This window comes from Corvus moneduloides, chromosome Z (assembly GCF_009650955.1).
Source record: "Corvus moneduloides isolate bCorMon1 chromosome Z, bCorMon1.pri, whole genome shotgun sequence".
Classification (NCBI taxonomy): Eukaryota; Metazoa; Chordata; class Aves; order Passeriformes; family Corvidae; genus Corvus; species Corvus moneduloides.
The window spans coordinates 12727099-12748446 of record NC_045511.1 but is presented as its reverse complement, the minus strand read 5'-3'; the positions used below and the strand labels follow the sequence as shown (position 1 = coordinate 12748446).

Below are 21348 nucleotides of genomic sequence, written 5' to 3'. Positions count from 1 at the left end.
TTGTTTTCTGTGCATCCTGCTCTATTTCTCCAGTTTTCTCGGAAGTTTTATGTAGCTCAGTGGTTCCGTGATACAACTATGGAGACAGAAAAAGCAATTAAATCTCAGAAGGATGAGGATTCTTCTGAAGGAACTCATCATGCAAAAGATGTTGAGACCACAGGACAAATCATGCATAGAGCAGAAAGCCGCAAAAAGTTTCTTCGCAACATCATTAAAACTGCTCCATCTCAGTTCAGTACATTAAAGTATGTTTCAGTACCAGTTACTTCTTTATTAGCCATGCATTTGATGTTTTAAGTAATTTTTTTGTGAACACATTCTGATTAACACGTGGAATTTATTTCAGGATGAATTCTGATACTGTGGACTACGAAGATGCATGTTTGATTGTTCGCTACTTGGCCTCTATGAGGCCGTTTGCCCAGAGCTTCGATATTTATTTGACACAGGTAAACTGTGCTGGAAGTCTTAGTATAGTGAGGCATGGTTGGATTCTGATTCCAAACACTTTCACAGCAATGTGCCATATCTGTCCATTGTTGACCAGAGGTATTTACAGGCCATGATAACACCATGTACTTTCATATTCTGTATTGATGGCATAAGTGATTAGGTTTCTTTTTCTTGCATGCATTTTGTATGTGCACACATTATTTTATTTATTCATGTATGACTGTGGCAAAATCACTGTATGCACACAGTCAGAGGATCGTTACAAAGTGTTGAAATATTTTTCACAGCTTCTGTAAGGTGCTTGCTCCTTTGGTAGAATTAGCTCATGAAATTGAGCATAATTTGATTTGAAAGGAAAAGGTAGACTGGCCAGTTGTTTGCAGTCCATGTTACTGTCACTTTGGAAACTGCTGTTTGACCAGCGTAATTTCTTGCTTTTTATTGGAGAAGGGGCACTAACATATTGGCAGAATGACATGTTTGAAATTCAGTACTAGTTTAGGTTGCACTGCTTAAATTGATCTGCATACAAAGCCATTTTTAGAGTGCCTATATCCAACATTGCTGTTAAAAGAACCATGGTGAAAGCTACAACTGAATGACAGAAGCAGACTTTGAAGTTAAGAACCTTTTAAGCCATCTTAGAGAACTAGCAAATCATGGTAAATATCCATGTGCAGTTTTCAGTGCCATGAAACATCACTTACATGCACCTTTTGAAGAAACATCACTTACATCCACCTCTGAGAAGATAAACTCAGCTTTTAGGTATTATTATTTTAGTAATATTATTTGTATGTTATTCTGCTGCATTTTTGCTCTCAATTATAATTTGCTACCTTCCCAAAACAATTGAATCTTTGTTTTTGTTCTGTTCTAGATTCTGCGTGTACTTGGTGAAAATGCAATTGCTGTTCGAACAAAAGCCATGAAGTGTTTGTCTGAGGTTGTTGCTGTAGACCCCAGTATTCTAGCCAGGGTAAAGAAAGAAATATCTACCATGCCCATATCATCCTTAAAATAAATCTTTATTTCTTAATCTGAATCTTTGCTTCATATGTTCTTTTTAGCTGGATATGCAGCGAGGAGTTCATGGGCGGCTAATGGATAACTCCACTAGTGTACGAGAAGCAGCTGTGGAGCTGCTCGGACGATTTGTGCTCTGTCGTCCTCAGCTTGCTGAGCAGTATTATGACATGCTGATTGAAAGAATTTTGGTACGGTGACTTGTGGTATTTATGGTAAAATAAGTGGCATTGGAAAATTTGGTTTTAACTGAGCATATTTAATAAATTGGAATTGTTTGAATGGTGAGCCCTCATGCTTTTAAGAGCAACCTTGTAAAATGCACCACTTGCTTCTAGGGAGGCTTTATTATGTTGAAAGGTAAACTTCTACAGAAAATTGTACTGCATCAGGACCAGGGTTACATTCCTTTTGATTTCATTATTAGTGCTCAAATTAGCTATGTCATGGTTTAAGCCCAAATAAAAGTTTAGCACACACCACTCAGCTGCTCACTCAACCCCCCACCTCTCTTACCCCCACTCTGGTGGAATGGGCAGGAGGATTGCAGTAAAATTCACATGTTGAGATAAGAATATTTAATAATTGAAAATAAAGTAAAATGCAATAATAATGATAAATAATAATAATGGTAATAAAAAGGAGACAAACCATTGATGCACAAAGCAATTGCTCACCATCTGCTGACCGATGCCAGAGCCCTGTTCCCAAACCTAGATTGACTGTGCTTCCTGGTAACTCCCGCCAGTTTATATACCAGGCATGACATTCTGTGGTGTGGAATATCTCTTTGGCCAGTTCAGGTCACCTGTCCTGAAGGTGTCCTGAGGTATGCTCCCTCCCAGTTTCTTTTGCCTACCTCCTCATTGGCAGAGCATGAGACCAGGAGGGGGGGAAAAAAGATCCTTGATTTAGGATAAACACGACTTAGCCAAAATGAAAACATCAGTGTGTTATCAACACTGTTCTCATTCTGAATCCATAACACAGCACTGTAACAGCCACTGAGAAGAAATTAACTCTACCCTAGCTTTAACCTGGACAAGATGAAATAAGGAATTTTGCTACATATTTGAAGTCTGAAATATGGATCTTTGAGGGCAGCTTTTCTATGCTATTTTTATATGCTAGCTTTTTTGAAAGGCTTATTAGAGTTTTTTTACAAAAAAAGTGGAGGTTTTGTCTAGTTGTTCAATGTTAATTTAACTGTAGAATAACATTAGCTCATAGCATCCATGTCAGGATTTTAGTCAAGTACTACACATGTGCTATAGTTACAGGATGAAACAAGTTTGTGAAGGCTTTTGGAGGTAAGTAGGTCACGTGCATACAATACTGCATAAAGCAGTTAAACCTGACATTCAGATTCAACAGATTTTTAATAAGGTGATACGAAGTGGAGCTCCTCATCTACCTCTTTAGATGAAGCCTAGTAAAATGAAAAGGACTGCTTGCATGTATCGTATCCATAAGCTTTATCCAAAGGCTTAAAGTATTACTATCCAAATCTATAGGGAATCTCATGTGTTCCAATAAAGTAGCTAAAGCATCACTGCATCTGGCTTGTAAGCTCTTGAGTTAAGAAGTGGATTATACATTTACAACATCATGAGCTCTTAAATAGGAGGGTATAGATGGAGAAAGTGTTGCAGCATTCTGGGAACTCAGCCAGAACTTTTAGAACAAGTTATGCTGAGCTTTTTTTAAATGCATTCCAGAAGATTTTAGTTGCCTTTTCTAAATAAGTTTTGCAAGTCAGATTGGGTGATCTTCAAATACTAATCCGTATAGAACATAAATTAATGTTTCTGAATTGTTTTCAAGAGTGTAATCCTTTCTCTTTACAGGATACTGGTATCAGTGTCAGAAAAAGAGTCATAAAAATACTTAGGGATATCTGCATTGAACAACCAACATTTCCCAAAATTACAGAAATGTGTGTGAAAATGATTCGGAGAGTCAATGATGAAGAAGGCATTAAGGTAGAATGAAACATATCCCTCAGAATTTTAGTTATTGTTACTTTAGTGTTTCCCTATTTTGACAAAACAAAAGAAGTATTGCATTGCTCCTTTGTAATAATTATGAGTTATGAATTTTTAAGAGCCAATATTTTAGCTTTCTGTAATGCTCTCTGACTTATTTCTCTTTCTTTTCTATCCTCTGTTTTCTGTAACTTCTTTCTGAGAATTGAAATATTTAAAATATTTTCCAGAGATTTTTTTCTTCTTGCAAATATTTTCTCTGGTGCTTTTCTAACAAGCAAAATTGGCATAAAACTTACTTCTGCAAATTAATAAATTTTAAGTAAAAATTAACTGCTTGATATTAATATATGCCATATATAATTATTAAAGTTATAAAATATTTATCTGTGCTAATTTTGTATTAATTCTATGAAGCAATTATTAGCTCTAAAATGTTGCTTATGTGCTCATACTCTACGCTTTGTGTGGTGTGTGTTTGCAGAAGGGCACAAACTTAAGATAATGTGTTAAATCATAAACCTGAGGATTATTTTGTTTAATTTGACAAAATAATTTTAAAATTTTTGAGTCATTAGGGATACACCTGTAATAATTTTGTATCACACTCTCAGTAAAATTTGAAAACTTTAAAGCTGCAGCAGATATTTTTACCTCTTGAGGTACATTAATGTAAAGTGGCTTTCTGAGAAGACTCTTAATCAACAAGTAGATGAACAGCTAAAGCCAAGGTGCTGCTGGAAATGGAGGATGACCTTGTTCTCTCTCCTCCTTCCTTCTACTTTTCTAACAATATGAGAAAAAATGGGGCATTAACTTCAATGTGATTTTAACAATTCCATTAATGAGAAGTAATTTGGAATAATTTTTGTTCACTTGCATTCTATTCTGTATTGTCCTCCATTCAAAAACATTGGAAGGGAATATAATTCCTATATTTGAGTATAGAGACTTGGTTTCTCTCTCTTTCCCACCTTGTCCCAGCTGTTTTGTAAACTAAAGGAACCTACCACTGCTGCTGAAGTTCTGCTGTAGGAATTGTTTTTTCAGCTGTCACGTTCTCAGCTGTGTTTTCCTGAGGAACACCAATTAGTGCAAGAAGGTGGTAACTTTATTTCCTGTAGCATCAGTTCCCATTGTTTCATTTTGCTGAAGTTTGACTTGAGATCATTATAAGTCCTGTAATAGTAGATCTGGGTCTGTCTCAGACAACATTTCCTACTACAGTCTCACTTAATTTGCATAATTCCTTATGAAATGGCACAGATCATCAGCAAATCTATTGTATGTGGATGTATTAGAAATAATACTTATGTGACAATATAAGTTTATTTATTTCTGCTAATATTTTATTTTCCTTCAGAAATTAGTAAATGAGACATTCCAGAAGCTCTGGTTTACTCCAACTCCACACCATGACAAAGAAGCAATGACAAGGAAAATACTAAACATCACTGATGTGGTATGTTAAACAAATTTTATTTGTGTGCAAACTTCAATTTTGTTTTTAGTATCTTTGAAGTATTATCTGTATTTTTTTGAACATGATAATTTGTCAGATGATTTCCCTTTTGTATTTCCTGGCATGAAATGTATGCCAAAAATATTCATGTGATTGAGCAGGCTGTAGGAAATTTTCAACACTCGCTAATCTGCTGGCAAGAATAACTGTGATCACAGTATATTCAGGTTCTATCAAGTACTTGTTCAGTTAAAATACAACCAATTTCTATTGTATGTAACATTCTGCAAGAATTGCTAGTAGCAGCATATAGTTAAGCCTACCTAAGAACTTGTCTCTTAAAAGAAAATTTTCCTCAAACAATTGATAACCTTTATTTGGCAAGGTTAATAAGCTTTTTTAATAAATATAGCATCATGTTTTTGCTCAGAGTAAATTGGTGTCTGCATAATTGTATCTTCATTTTTAGGAGCAGCAAATTAAATAGCATCTCTCCAAAATAACAAAATCTGTTCCAGATAAAAATGCTTTAATTTGTAGTGAAAATGTGTTGTATAAAACCACTGTGCTGAAAAGGTGGTTTAATATCAATTATACAAAGATGTAAATCTCAAATAAAAAACTCACTTCATTGCTTACAGTTTAAACTTCATTCTGCTATACAGTATTTTGAAAAATTACAGTCTAGTTTGCATTTTTGCTGTCTGACAAGTCAGTCAATTTGACTTCAGTTTAATTCTCAGTTCTCCTGCCAGTTCTAATTTGAAGCACCTGTGTGCTGTTCCTGGCATACAATACCAGTGAAGGCTTGGTTTGGTTATATAAAAATATGTGTATATATACACATAAATAAATAAATATGTGTGTGTGTATACTTCTCTCTGGTGCCCAGTGTCTGGACACAAGGGAATGGCCTGAAGATGTGTCAGGGAAGGTTTACGTTGGATATCAGGAAAAGGTTCTTCATCCAGAGGGGGTAGTTGGGCACTGGAACAGGCTCCTCAGGGAAGTGGTCACAGCATCAAGCCTGGCAGAGTTTAAGAAGAGTTTAGGCAATGCTCTCAGGCACGTAGTGTGACTCTTGGAGTGTCTTCTGCAGGACCAGGAGTTGGACTTGATGATCCTTGTGGATCCCTTCCAACTTGAGAGATCCTTTGATTCTATGATATACATGCATGTCCATTTTCAAAGTGTCAAATTTGTACTTAAATTCGTGCAAAATTTTCTACAAAACAGAAGTTTGTCTTGCACTTAGAGACAAGTCTCCAGTAAAGCATGTAGGCTTGTGTTTGAAATTTGTATTTGTATGAAATACAAATTATAGAGTCACTTAAATGGTGGGAATTATTTTTCAAATGTAGAAGACAGTTTCTGGTCCCCGTTGTTCCTAATGCATATGAAAATGTATGCACGTTTACTGTTCTTTTGAGATGACATTTGTATTGAAGTAATTTTTCTTCATATGCCTTTTTTATTAACCAGTTTATTCTCAAAAATACTTATAGGTTGCAGCTTGTAGAGATACAGGGTATGATTGGTTTGAACAGCTTCTTCAAAATGTAAGTAAAAAATTTTGAATGTATAGTACAATCATTGTTAGAATTTTAGTATTCCTTTTGCTTCTAAAACACATGGAGGGGGGGGGGACTCCAAGAGCAGTCCTACAATAGACAAATTCAATTCCTGCCCTTTAAACATTTGACCTTTTTTTCTATCTTTCTCGGTGCAGTTTTCTTTGACGTTAGTTTCTGTCTTTGCAAATGATCTCTTAAAAATACTTCACTTCTTGGTTTTGGGATGAGTTTCGTGTGTTTGTTTTTAATTTCATTGGTTCTTCAGTAATGACTGACATAACACAAAGTCCACAGCTAAGATACTTAATTCTGAAATAAGGTATCTAGTAATGTAGATTTTTTTTAAACAGTAGATAAGTGTGTTTTCACATTCATTGTCTTTTCTACACAATTTATGGAAGCAGTGAATCCTCAGAGTATAAGTTACTTCCGCATTATATTCTACTTATACCAATATTTCTAAGAAGTTTGCTTTGTTTATAGCTCTTGTGTTGTCATTCTGTACATCTTGCATGCACTGGTTAATTTTCAAGCAAAAAATCCTTTGATATGAGTAAATCAGAGCCTCTTCATTAAGAGCCTCTTCACTGAAGAAAAGGCTATAATACAGACTCGATCCTTCTTAGATACTAGAAGAATCTTCATGGACACAATTTTAGTATCCAAAGTCATATGTAAAAAGTTTGAATAAAATGTTGATACACAGGTATGTTAGATCCTCATTTGGTATTTTAGCATAGGGCCAAAAACATTTGTTTTGAATTTGCTCTTTATTTCTCTAAGCATTTAAAAAATCTTCTAACTCCTGTTAGTTTCTGCATTATTTCATTAAGCATAAAGCAGCTTTCATCCCAATGGAAAAATCAGGAGAACTTCTACAGATTTTTATTGCAGTTACTTTTTCTTTACTTATGTTGTATTTTTACTTCCCATAATTTTTTTTCACCATGTAAGTTTTATGGAGAATTAAATACTTTTGTAGTCTAAAATTCTTGTGTATCTGTAGTTATTGTTATAAAACCAGCATGTATCCTATGCAAATGAATGCAGCTTTACCCTAAACCACTTCCTGTTTCATCTGCTACAGCTGTTGAAGTCAGAAGAGGATGCCTCATATAAACCTGTGAAGAAAGCCTGTACTCAACTTGTTGACAATTTGGTTGAGCACATTCTTAAATATGAAGAATCTTTATCAGGTAATATTATTTAAAACTCAGCTAAAATCCTTTGAATTTTTTATGATACTGTAACAGTTGTTCAAATCACTTCATTGTAAGAAGTTACTGTTCCAGAATTCCTGTTATAAAGCTGATTGTAATAAATCATTGCTCTTAAGTTATGAAATTTTGAGCACTGTGTAATAATAAAACTTCCCTAATCTTCACTAGCAAACTACAATAGGAGAACTACTTTTAAAATAACTTGTTCTAAATTTCAGATCACTAAAACCAAAACAAGCATGGCAAATTTTGTTTGCATTAGTATGTTCTTCATTGTAAGAGGAATCATTAGCTGGGCTAGTCTAACATTTACAGTAGGGAGTTTAAAAACTAGTGATGTCTTTGATGCATCTTCACTTCTTTTTGAAAGTCTTTTGGGGTCTCTTAAAAATGTTAACACATTATGTTCCCATTTCTAATAAGAATATTCTGTTTTGATCTTGAAAGAGATGCATTGAAAGAGGTACTTAAACAGTAGGTCATATGTTTTTCACTGCTTAAATAGTATTTGGTCTTAATATCCTTTTCATATTTTCTAATCTTTTGCAGATTCTGACAATAAAGGTGTGAATTCTGGTCGCTTGGTTGCTTGCATAACCACTTTGTTCTTATTCAGCAAAATAAGGCCCCAGCTAATGGTCAAACATGCCATGACCATGCAGCCATACCTGACCACTAAATGTAGTGTAAGTAGAGAAAATCAGTCTTTTATTTCTCTAGATAATTGAGCATGAAAATGAACATCGGTATTGAATACTTGATGAAGTTTAAGGTAGGAAAAGAAAATTTAACATTGTAGGGTTTTTTTCATGGGCATCATAGCTTTGGAACTTACTAGATCCTTTTGAAGATCCCTGTAGCTTCTAAGATGTTCTTCCTCACCTTCTACCTCCATATTTTACAGCCAAATGAAACTGAAACTCTTTCCCAGGTTTTCTCCTGTTAGGAAGTAATTTCTTAAAATTTAGTTTACAGTCACGGTCTTAAAAGTAGTTAATATTTAACATATGAGTCATAAGACTAAGGGTAAGGTTCCATAAGATAGAGTGATCTAATATATAGCAAATATATGAGAAGAAAAATGTCTTACTCCATTCTCTTCTAGAATTCATCTCTCACTTCTCTAGCTCTAGTGCTCTTGTATTCCTCTGTAAGACATTGTAGAGAGTGCTAACACTGAAAACCTCCCCAGCTCAGGTCTCTGAATCCTTGCAGTGGTTTCTGCCATTTTGATCTGGCACCCTGATCTGTTAGAAGGAGCAGGGCAGGATCATGCACCAATGGCTCAAGGAGGATGAGCATGGGTGGGTGGTAGCAGTCCTTTTCAATAGGTAAGCTGCCCAGGGCAGGCTTAAGGGGTAATTTTCACCAACGTAGGTTGTAGGTACAGCCTGGCATTTTCCAGCCATTTTCCACATTCTCTAGGCACATTTACAACAGACTCTTAGAGCTGCTTCTGAACAAACAGTATTTAGAGTTATCTAAATATTTACTTGCTGCAGCTCCTTTAGTGGGTTGCGTATGGTTTGTATTTACACATGGTTGAGATGAATCATAGAATTACCACTGACAGCTTGAACATGTCAAATGGCTTGATACTAGCATTAGGGATTTATCCTGATTAGTGAGCTGGATTTGTCAGAAGTCCATTTCTAGCAGGATGTCTCTTTAATAGATAAATATTTTCCATAGGTTCCACACTTAACATATACATACAGTCACAATAATGCAAACCAGTAGTAATTTTAATTGTAATTTCTACACTTGTGCAAATTATTACCTTTTGTTTAAGGTGCATTAAGTCATAGCACAACTTCATGTTGTTGCTGATACCTGTTTTCAGGTGTTGTGTTTCTAGTGTGCATATCTCAGGAAGAGTTCCTAGATTTCTTGTAGGACTGCAGAAAGTTACCAGACCCAAAGGTTTTCAGGTCTGATGCAGCCTTGATAAGAGGTGTATCCTGCTCATCCAGACTTTTTTCCCCAGAATACCTGTAGTAAATAGAACTGAATTTCATAGTAATACGTCATTTAATAGCAGGTGTAAAATATATAAATATTCTTTTAGATGTTTACTAAATATCTTAAATAAGTTGGAGTTTTCAACTACCAGTGCATATTAATAGTACTTAGCATATCCATGGCCAGAAATGTTAAACACCATAAATGCTGTTTTTTCAGACCCAGAATGATTTCATGGTGATCTGCAATGTTGCAAAAATCTTAGAGCTTGTAGTGCCGCTAATGGAGCACCCAAGTGAGACCTTTCTTGCCACTATTGAGGAAGACCTCATGAAACTCATCATCAAATATGGCATGACAGTAAGTTTTTTATTGCTACTATTCTACTGATTACATTTCACATGACTTTGGTTTAAAGACAGTCTTGTCTTTATTATGAAGATAACTTCTGAGTCATGAAAAATCAGTGTACTTGGTTTACGGGGGTTTGCACTGGTTTTGCTGTATTTTAATGAGTTTGAGCAGGTTTTCAGAGCAGTCTAGGGATGGACATCACATGATATTAGATTGTTAATTTTAGTTCAGCATAGGTTTTTCCTGCATAACTTCACAAAAAGCTCAATTTAAACTTCTAAATAGATAATACATTTGTTCTTTCTTGCTCCTAGGTTGTTCAGCACTGTGTGAGCTGTCTTGGGGCTGTTGTGAACAAGGTCACTCAGAACTATAAATTTGTGTGGGCCTGTTTTAATAGATACTATGGTAAGTAAAATCATAAAAAGTAATTGTCACTCGTCAGTATTGACTACAACTCTTATCTTAGGGATATACCACAATTAAACACTGTGATAAAAACTTTTATTTTACTGCAGGTGCACTTTCTAAATTAAAAAATCAACATCAAGAAGACCCCAACAGTACAATACTTACTGCCAATAAACCAGCACTCCTTAGGTCACTTTTCACTGTTGGAGCACTGTGTCGGCATTTTGATTTTGATCAGGAAGATTTTAAAGGCAACAGTAAGGTAAAATAACATTTATTCTCCATGTCTTATAATGAATGCTCTGCTTTAATTTGAAAGCACATTATTCCTAGTCCCCCAAAGCTATATATTTTTCCATAATGCATATGGTATAGCTTTCTAGTTTTTAATACATGATTTTGCAAGGACTATGCAGTGAAGTTGTGTTTCTCCTTTTCTTTTTGATAGATATGCTTTTTATAAAAGATTAAAAACATCTGTTTTGTCTTCAAATGGCTATTATTTTTGTTTTAATTTGCTCAGGTTAACATTAAGGATAAAGTACTTGAACTGCTGATGTATTTTACAAAGCATTCAGATGAAGAAGTACAGACAAAAGCCATTATTGGTCTTGGTAAGAAATTAATAGTTTTTTTTATTCTGCTCTGGTAAAAATCCATGTGTATCAGTAGGAATTCATGTATTTGTGCAGTCACAAGAGAGTTCGCTTAAAATCAAAACTTAGTCTGTATTTTGTTTGAGAACTGGCCATAGAAAAGCTGTCAAAGGGTTGCTAATTGCATAATTCTGCAGCAGACTGGGTGCTTTTGACAGCGAATGCCTTTTGATGTGTGACCAAGTTGTAGAGAGCAGCAAATTTCCAAGGTAATGAAGATGTTATTTTTTTTCTCCACATGCAAGTATGTTTTAACTCCAAACCTTGTTTTCCAGTCTACAAGGTAAAAAAAGATGGAAAAACTTTGAACATTTTAGGGGTAGGAGCAGACATTCTGCAGGAGTCAAGGGAACTCTGCAGTTCATAGTAGCTGGATGGCCTTTGTGGGATTAATATGTCATTTCAGTGATTTGCAGTAGAAAATGAACTTCCACTGATTTAGGGACAAAAATCATAAATTGGAGAAAATCTTGTTTGGGCAGATTGGTCTTGGTTTCTAGAAGAGTTCGGTTCATGGTTATTGTTTGGTCTAAAATAAATTGTCTCCGAGGCATGAGAGCCTCTGTTGTATAATTTAACTACAGACAAGAATTTGCCTCTTTGTGTTGCTATTTAGGTGGCTTTTCAGATATCCTACTCTAATTCAGGCTAGTGAGGGTTCTGAGGATAAGGATCAAGACTGAATCTTCATTTCATATTTTATGAGAAACCATTTCAGGCAGCTGAGCAGGATTAATGGCACTGGAGTTGCCTCTGTTGCAGGAGCAATGCTATGGTTCTCTGGACTGCTTGGAGTTTTTCTAGGCATTATGTCAATGTATACAACACTTAACTATAGTCCAGTCCAGTTTAATTGCACTCTACAGAATATTGCATGTGGGGTAGGGTCTGTATTCCTAACCATAGACATGATCACTCTGCTCATGGATATACAGTATGTCACATTTGCCAAAAATGTTTCTGAATTATAGACTGAACTGTGATCTGTTTTGTCAGTAGCCATTCTTCAGATTTTTTTTTCTGCCTGTAAGCGTGTCAGTCTTTATTTTAATTAAACCTCACTGTTTTCAGTGATACACTGATTTCATCCAAGTACTGATTCTGAAGATAGCTGTTGTGTATGTGTGTATGGCGATGTGTTAGCAGTGCAAATGCCCACCTCAGGCTGGTCACTGAGCAAAGTTGCCGAACTCATTCAATGTTTTTGAGCAGCAGTATGGTGAAAAGGACTAGCAAGCTAACTCAACATTTATATATGGTGAAAAGGGTCATGTGAAGAGTGAACATTCCTATTAGCCTGTCACGTTAGTAGGGACACTCAACAGTTTTAGCCTTTGCCTTGGGATGTGCCACTGCTGTTGAGGGATTAAGCTTAATCCTAAGGTTAATAATTGTGGTTATGCTTCTTTTCCAGATATGTACTTGCAAAGCAAGTTGAGGATATAAGATTTTGTTAATAAATTTAGCTAAACTTTTAAGTATCTAACAGTTAACATTTTACTCAACCAAGTTCAGTGCTTACTCTAAAGATTCTTAACAGAGTGAAAACAAAGGTATGAAGAGAAATGGTGTGACAGCATCTCTCAGATGTTAATTCAGTCTTTAAAAAACATATAGCAGGTGCCTTTCATCTGCTATGACAGCCTCTTATGCCAAGTAAGAGTTCTTCCCCAGTTAACTGGGGCTGGAAAAGTAAAAATTTCTCTGAAAATACTGGTGGTTTAGACTTCTTAAAGCGAATGAAGAAAAAAGCTTTATGAGTCATTACACATATGTCCATGTGCCTTTCATTTTCAAAATTAACCATAAGAAATGGGTTGGATTCTGCACAGAGGTGGTCAAGTTACAAACATCAATATGCACTTTTATAGACTGCACAATCATACCACATAGTCCAAAGACACCATAATTCCTTTTTCTTCTCTTTTTCCCTTCATCTCACCTGCTTCTTTCCTTCTTGTTTTGGGACTGAAATGAGATCTGAAACACACTGAGGGCTTGCCTTGGACTTAGCCTTTACCTACACTGTCTTTTCATGTGTATGGAGCCTATTTTAAAAACTTGACTCAACCTTCCCTCTGTTACAGCTATTTTTATACATTGATTTGCTTTCATTTTTTCCCCCATTTTTCTTTTATGTTCCTATATTTTCTGTGTGCTCATTTAAAATCTGAATTTTTTGTGGTCATAGAAAATGCATCTAATGTCTTCTTTTCCTAAACAGTCTTAAAAAAATGAAATAGTTAAATGTAAATTAAATTAGGATGTTATGTTCCCATTACTGTTTTTCTAAGATACTCTGTAGTCAGCAGCACTTCTAAATCTACATACATTATCTAAAATGGTATACACTACCAGTAATTTAGAAAAGTTTTTATTAAATACAGACTTAAAGACAGCCAGTTCCTTGACTACAGCTAAAAACAGTTCTGTAGTGTGTGTCATCCAACACACATAGTCTTGGGAACACTTCAGACAGTCCTCAAGAGAAGACTACAATAGGTATATGAATAACGACAGCAAGAGGTATAAATTTTACTGTGTTCCCTGGAGATCATTTTTTCTATTACAGTGTTAAATACTCATGATATTTATCAATTTTTCCACATTTTCTCTGCATCCATGTGAGTCACATTTTACAGTTGCAACAAAATGTTTGTCTCTAAATGTATTAGATTGTCTGTATTAGAAAAATAACAGATAATTTTTGGTAATGTTCCTTTCTTGTTCTTATGATAGCTCCTAGTCACTGAGATGCAGGCCACTACACTGGACCTGGTTCCAGACCTGTATAACTTTCTGTGCAGCTGCCCTGGGTCAACACTGCATTTTATCCATCAAACAGAGTTGTGGTTAATAGAACTGATATGGCTATCAGAACTCCTTGTAAGCAATGGATGGTGTCCGTACAGAAACACGATACTGTTTGGACTAGAAAAAGCCATGCTGCTGGGAGGAGATAAATGTCATACCTTTCTTCTGAAGGATTTAAAAAGCAGAAATACAATTTCTAGATTATAATAATGAGAACCATTTCCTCTTTTCTCCACCCTTAGGATTTGCATTTATACAGCACCCAAGTTTAATGTTCGAACAGGAAGTGAAGACTCTGTACAACAGCATTCTTTCAGATAAGAACTGTTCTGTAAACTTAAAAATCCAGGTGTTAAAAAACCTCCAGACCTACTTGCAGGAGGAGGATACACGTATGCAGCAGGCAGATAGAGACTGTAAGTGCTGAGTTCTTCTGTGCTCATGAGCCTTGCAAAACCTGACTTTGTTGCATACAGTCACTATATATCTGCACCGAGTCACTTAAAATTGTAACCAGATCAGTAGTGTTGTACCCGAAGTATCTTAGAATGATTTAAAAAGAGGTATATGCATAAATGTATTATTTACTTCCAAGATGTATAAATACTGGAAGCAATCCAGAATTCATAATTGCTGTAATGCTGGTAATAATAATTTTTATCAAAAAACCCTCTAAGTTTAATTTGCAGATAAAAAAATAAATACTACATTTTTAGAAATCCTTTATTAAGGAATTAAGACTTGAATTAAAATTTTGTCTCTCTAGTTTTTTATATATATTTATACATTAGCTGTTCTGTGTTTCATGAGATCATAAACCTATTTTAAGACAGCTGAAATGTGTATTTATTGTGAAACTTAAAGATCAGCATATATCAAGTCATGGCAAAAAAAGTGATTATATTATGGTGAGTGTGCTATTGCTTTTGTCCTTTTTACAGGGAAAAAAGTAGCAAAACAGGAAGACCTGAAAGAAATGGGTGATATTTCCTCAGGGATGAGTAGTTCCATCATGCAGCTATATCTCAAACAGGTCCTTGAGGCTTTCTTTCATAACCAGTCCAGTGTACGCCACTTTGCTCTAAATGTCATTGCACTGACATTAAACCAAGGTCTCATCCATCCTGTTCAGGTATGATAGGCTTTTGTGGTGGGACTTTCTTTTATTCATGTTTTTAGAGGCTTTCACACTTACTATATAAATTTCCAGGTCTTCTCTTATGTTACAGTGATTTCTTACTGTAGCAAGAGGCCTTTACAGAAGATATATTTTGAAATCTGACTTATGTTGTTAGCCCATGAGATTCCAAATGCTTTATTATCTATTTTTGGATTAAAATGTAGAAGCCCAAGCAGTGCCTAAAGAGCATGTAGATATGTACTTTGGAGCATATTTCTGTTACAACTTTGAGGTATATGCCAAAATGTTTTCTTTGTTTAATTCTTTATCCTGTGTCAGCTTGCTTCCACCTCAATCCCTATATCCTCCAAACAATATGGAATTCCACAGTCACTGTCAGAACTTCAATCATCATCTCCATCATTCTTTGCTTACACAATGTTTTGTAATTAATTTTTGATACTGCAACCATTGCACATGTTCAGTCATAAGTGGTTGTTCGGGGGTTTTTAAATGCAATTTTCTGTATTTTAAGTTGACTTTAGAGATTGAGAAAAAGGGAAATACTACCTGACATCTCACACAACTTTGTGAGAATGCTGGTGTCTCATAGTATTTTGTTCTATTTACTTGAAAAAGGGTAGTAAGTTGCATAGACCTTCGTATTCTAATTTCCTCAGTAGAAACAAAGAACAAAAACTGAGAAAGAGGAGGTACAATGCCTCTAAATAATCATTTCATTTGTTTTTCAAGTGCGTGCCGTACTTAATTGCTATGGGCACAGATCCAGAGCCCTCTATGCGAAATAAAGCTGACCAACAGTTGGTGGAAATAGACAAAAAATATGCTGGGTTCATTCACGTAAGTAATTCTAATTTAACATTTTACAAAATACTCTTATGTTCTCTAGTGGTTTAACAGTTGAATATGCTTCAGCTTCAGAAAAAGGGTATAAAGTAAAAGAATAAACAGTAACTGTAAGCAGTTGTAAAAGATGACTCTTCTCCCTGTTTGGAGATTTCTTTTCTGAGAAACAGAAAGGATAATATATTTTGAAGTGTCTCTTCTAGATCAAAATTTCCTTTATGATTCACAGTAATGTTTTCCACACTAAATAGTACTTAAGAGCCTTTATTTTATAAGAGGTAAGGACAAGTGTTTCATAATGTTTAGCAATGATTTTCCTGTATCAGTGGACTAGAAAAGAAAATACCATGTAACAGTCAAAAGAAGTCCTTAGAGTATATATATTAGAGTGTGCAAGTCACCAAGGCTTTATAAAATATAATCTAAGCAGAAGGAGCATAGGAAACATCTGATGAACCTTGCTGAAAGGAAAAACTGAGGGCTACGTAAGGATGTGGAGTTGTGGCATGGCACCAGTTCTGCTTAAGTTCTGAAATTAGGCTGCACCATTCTCCTTATTTTGGAAGATCGCAGTCTAGGTTCAGTGTGTGTACTATGTTACAGGACTTCTCACATATCCTTCCATGTATTCCACTGCATTTGGAGCATTGCACTGTTGGTGGCATCCAAACAAATACCTCATCCATTAGGTGAAGACTAGCAGTTGGAATTTGCTGTGTTAGGCAGCTGGGATTTAAGGCAGCGTATAGACACATAGACAACTTTGCTGAACAGCAACAGATGTAGTATGAGGACAGTTTGATATGCAGCCTAACTAGAGATTCAGTGTGTTCTGAAACAAGAGCAGGATCACTGAAGTGAGTAAAATCAACTGGAAATGTTTGCATATATAAAAAAAAAAAACCCAAACCACCTAATTTTCTGTTTGTTAGTCCTGTTGTGCTCATATGGATTCAGTTATTGGTTTCACTACAGGTGATACCAAGCATATACATTTGGTAAAATATTCTATTCATGTATGAAAACATTTCAGTGTTCTTGAAAGTCATTTAAATACCTGGCTGTAGTGGGTTAACAGATTAGCTGTGTATTCCTAGCAGAATTTACAGTCAAAGCAGTTCACAAGACATTCTGACCTCTGCCACAAGTTCTGTTTGCCACCTCGAAAGGTAGTATTGCCTCAGTGCATGTTTTAAATTTAAGTCTTGAATGAGCATCCCTTTAAAAGGAATCAGTTGTACTTCTTGGATGCAATGCTTTGAATAAAAATAAATACATTTCCATTTCAGATGAAAGCAGTGGCTGGTATGAAGATGTCTTACCAAGTACAACAGGCAATTAATACCTGCCCAAAAGATCCTGTAAGAGGTTTTAGACATGATGAATCGTCCAGTGCACTGTGTTCACACCTCTACTCCATGATTCGAGGGAACCGTCAACACAGACGAGCCTTTCTAATTTCCTTACTCAACCTCTTTGATGATACTGCAGTAAGCACCACATTTCCTTCACTTACAAAGAAGTTAAAATGCAGTGTTACAAGCTTAAATTCTCCTTTTATGATGTATTTTTATGACATAATTATTGATAGCTTTGTCCCCAATGTACATTTTTTGCTTTGTAATGTAAGGTATAAATATAAGGTATATAAGGTATTCTGTGTAATAGAATGCATGTTACATCATTCTGTACCTTTTTATACTCACTTTGGACTGATCAGAATTAGTGTATCTTCAGGTATGACTGAATTTTGCATGTATATATGTTGTTTAGAGTGGGTTTGGGGGCTATATAGAAAAAAATTGTGATCATGTTTTTTGCTCTATACCGTTAGGAACACAGGAGAGGTGTATGAATCCAAGATATTTGTACGTGTATTTATATGTAATCTTTTCTTTAACTTTCAGAAAACGGAGGTGAATATGCTTTTGTACATAGCGGACAATCTAGCCTGTTTTCCTTACCAAACACAGGAAGAGCCACTGTTCATAATGCATCATATAGACATTACGCTATCAGTTTCTGGTAGCAACCTACTACAGTCATTTAAAGAGGTATGTGCATTTATATTTTAGTATATTTATTATGGTGGAAATAAGTTTCTCTATAATGTGGTCAATTTTTCAAAGGATGCAGTACCATTATTATGGTGTGAACCAGTTGCATTACTTTGCATGTAACCAATAGTGATAAAACAAGTCTGTTCTGACCTGTATCTGGTAGACACTAGAAAACTTTACTTACATTGATGCTTATATTATTAAAAAAGAATTACGAGTTTTGAGATCAAGTCTATATAATTTCCCAGTATGGCTGAATAACACTTGAGTGTATGCATCTGAAAGCACATGAGCCCAGAATCATCATGGAATACTAGTTTGTCATGGTTGTTTGTAAAATTTTAACAATAAAATCCAGTTTGCAGTTTATTTCATTGTCAAGTAGCTGATGGCAGTTGCGTTCGTGTTGCCTGAGAGATTTAAAATGCACTGTTTATTGCAAGAGAGGAGCGGGCAGTATTTCTTAAGGGAGCACATAAGAACCTTAATCATGATAGAGTGCCTGTTGTTATGGCAACACACAAGCCTGTAAGGGAGAGTCCTCTGCTTCTTAAAGATTTCAGTGTCTTCCTTTCCTAAATGACTTTTACCGTAGAAGATGCAAATTGTCAGGAACCAAACCAGTTTCTAGAATGTCCAGTTTGACTAATAAATACAAGTCAGAGTTGATGCCTGAAAGTTCACTGCCTGAAAAGTACTGTGCTTTAAACTCTCACCCTACCAAAGTTGATTTTTAATCTGCTAGAAAGAGACGATGCATTCTTCAGGTTGAGAACCAGTGTGTAGCACCCAGCACCAAAAGGTTGAGATCTTGATTAGGTCTGTGTCATGAAAAATCATACTATGTGCAGTAATAATGCATGTGTGAAATTTTGAAGATGTACAAGTAGTAGAACTAATCATAGAATCATAAAATGTCTTGGGTTGGAAGGACCTTAAAGATCACCGCATTCCAGCTGCCTGTTATGGGCAGGGACACCTTCCATTAGACCAGGTTGTTCAGAGCCCCACCCAGCCTGGCCTTGAACATTGCCAGGGATAGGGCAGCTGATTATTATTAATCATTATTAATTCATTATTAATTTGATCACTTTGGTCAGCAGTGCAATTAGTGTCACAGAGTTTTAAGAGATGAGGATTTAAAACCAGCTTGGACTAGTCTGTACCCAAAATACATGTGAAAATCTCCATGATACACTGAAATTATATTCAGGTGAAAGAAAACCAGAATTTTCTTCCTGATTTATTGTTTGGCCTTCTACTTGTGTTTTGCTGTCACTGCTAATGAACTTCAGCGTAATATGAATATATGAATATTCATATATATATAAAATTAATAATTATAATTAATATAATAAACTTTTAGTGATCACATACTAGGGGAGTGCTTGTTGCTTCACTTCCTTTTGTATGCACCTCACAAGAAAATCTGGGCTTTGGATAAATTTTTCAGTATCTTTTTGCCATAAATAATTTTAAGACTATCAAATTATAAATTAATAACATTGTTCAGGTAATTCTTGCTAATTTAAGCCACTAATGATTTTTGGACAGATTATTTTAGGAACATACATGATGTTACTTACTCTAATTTTGGAATATGTGTTAACTTATCTGTCTTGCAGTCTATGGTGAAAGACAAAAAAAAGGAAAGAAAGCCTTCATCGGATGAGGAGACTGAGAGTGACAGTAACAGTGGTAGCGGGAGTGAAAGTGAGGAGGAAGCTTCTAAGCCTCGGAGGTTACGGAAACGAGTGGACTCTGATTCAGATTCTGATGAAGAAAATGATATAAATGCAGTGATGAAATGCTTACCAGAAAATTCGGCTCCTTTAATTGAATTTGCTAATGTCTCCCAAGGCATATTATTACTTCTGATGCTGAAACAGCATCTAAAGAACCTCTGTGGATTCTCTGATAGGTAAGGCTATTTAGGTAGTAGGACACTTGTAATGCAGTAAGCTGTTTGGGAGTTTTTTCTATTTATTTAAGCTGATTGTAACTACTTGTTTAAGCAATAGATTTGCTTGTGTAACAGAGAAAACAAATTTATTACGTTGAATGTAATGAAACTTTGGCTTCAAAAAACCAAATTATTTTATTTCTTACCAGGCTATCTATTGTATATGGAATAATTCAAAGATAAATACTTACATTGGAGATTTTAAAAGCTTTTTGTTCAGATTACTCTGGACTTTCCTTGAAAGATCTTCTCTTTTGTTTTCTTTAAACAGTAAAATTCAAAAATATTCTCCATCTGAATCTGCGAAAGTTTATGATAAAGCTATAAACAGGAAGACAGGAGTGCATTTCCATCCAAAACAAACCTTGGATTTTCTGCGGAGTGATATGGCTAATTCCAAGATCACGGAAGAAGTGAAGAGGAGTATAGTAAAACAGTACTTAGATGTAAGTAAAGTTGCTTTGCAGAAAGTCTGAAATCTTTAACGCAATATAAACTTGAAAGTACACTTCAAAATGTTAAGTTCCTGGTTGTCTGATATGATGTGTGATCTTCCTTTCAGGATGTTTAGCAGAACTGTATTTCAAAGATTTCTAATAAGTTTAAACTCAATGATAATTTCAAGTAAAGGAGGTTCATCTTTATAGAGTATTTTCTAATTTCTGGCATCCATGTTGTATACCTGTCCCATATTAATTGTTCACTTTATTCCTGACTGTTTTCATCTGGGAACAGAGACTGGATGTAGTTTATTAACTGCCCCTCACCTCCCAACAATAACAATAAGTTTGAGAAAACTTGCCTTTTGGAAAACACAGGAAGAAAGCTTTTATGTATCTCCAAGAAAAAAAAAAAAATCAGAAAGTTAAATTTGTAGAACACAACAAAATCGGTTGAAGTTGTCTACTGTTTGTTTTACCCTGTTTCTTTATATTGCATTTTGTTTCTAACATAATGTGGTGTGATATAAATGTCCATTTTTAAAGTTACAAAGTGAATTGATTTTTTTTTTTTTTTAATAGTTCAAGCTCCTTATGGAACATTTGGATCCTGATGAAGAGGAAGAAGACGGAGAGGTGTCAGCTAGCACAAATGCTCGCAACAAAGCAATTACCTCGCTGCTTGGAGGAGGCAGCCCTAAAAACAATGCAGCTGAGACAGAGGACGATGAAAGTGATGGGGAGGATAGAGGAGGAGGCACTTCAGGGGTGAGGCGGAGGAGGAGTCAACGTATTTCGCAGCGTATTACGTAAAATGATTTTTATGTGCTTATAAATGTCAGTTTATTATATTAAATGTACACCAAGTAATGTAATCCACATGAAAGAAAGCATTTTGTAGATAGAGATTCTCTACTTAACCGTTTATACAACTTTTGTAGAAAGTTTAACAGAAAAGACAATAAAAAAAACCAAACT

At 35.2% G+C, this 21348-nt stretch overlaps 1 protein-coding gene across 6 annotated transcripts in view; it reads left to right on the top strand.

The window, feature by feature from the left end:
* NIPBL (NIPBL cohesin loading factor) overlaps positions 1-21348 on the top strand; it is a 135089-nt gene that overhangs the window by 112087 nt on the left and 1654 nt on the right. For 5 of the 6 annotated variants that reach the window (XM_032097411.1, XM_032097412.1, XM_032097407.1 and 2 more), the window contains 21 exons: positions 34-248; positions 350-452; positions 1337-1435; positions 1527-1673; positions 3330-3464; positions 4831-4929; positions 6435-6488; positions 7591-7699; positions 8273-8409; positions 9905-10045; positions 10354-10447; positions 10558-10712; positions 10974-11064; positions 14163-14336; positions 14862-15052; positions 15794-15901; positions 17197-17397; positions 17815-17961; positions 19593-19888; positions 20202-20376; positions 20953-21138. In XM_032097411.1, coding sequence (XP_031953302.1) covers positions 34-248; positions 350-452; positions 1337-1435; positions 1527-1673; positions 3330-3464; positions 4831-4929; positions 6435-6488; positions 7591-7699; positions 8273-8409; positions 9905-10045; positions 10354-10447; positions 10558-10712; positions 10974-11064; positions 14163-14336; positions 14862-15052; positions 15794-15901; positions 17197-17397; positions 17815-17961; positions 19593-19888; positions 20202-20376; positions 20953-21138 — 3057 coding nt within the window. Of the gene's footprint in view, positions 1-33; positions 249-349; positions 453-1336; positions 1436-1526; positions 1674-3329; positions 3465-4830; positions 4930-6434; positions 6489-7590; positions 7700-8272; positions 8410-9904; positions 10046-10353; positions 10448-10557; positions 10713-10973; positions 11065-14162; positions 14337-14861; positions 15053-15793; positions 15902-17196; positions 17398-17814; positions 17962-19592; positions 19889-20201; positions 20377-20952; positions 21180-21348 lie in introns of all 6 variants that reach the window. The other variant, XM_032097410.1, reaches the window with a different exon arrangement.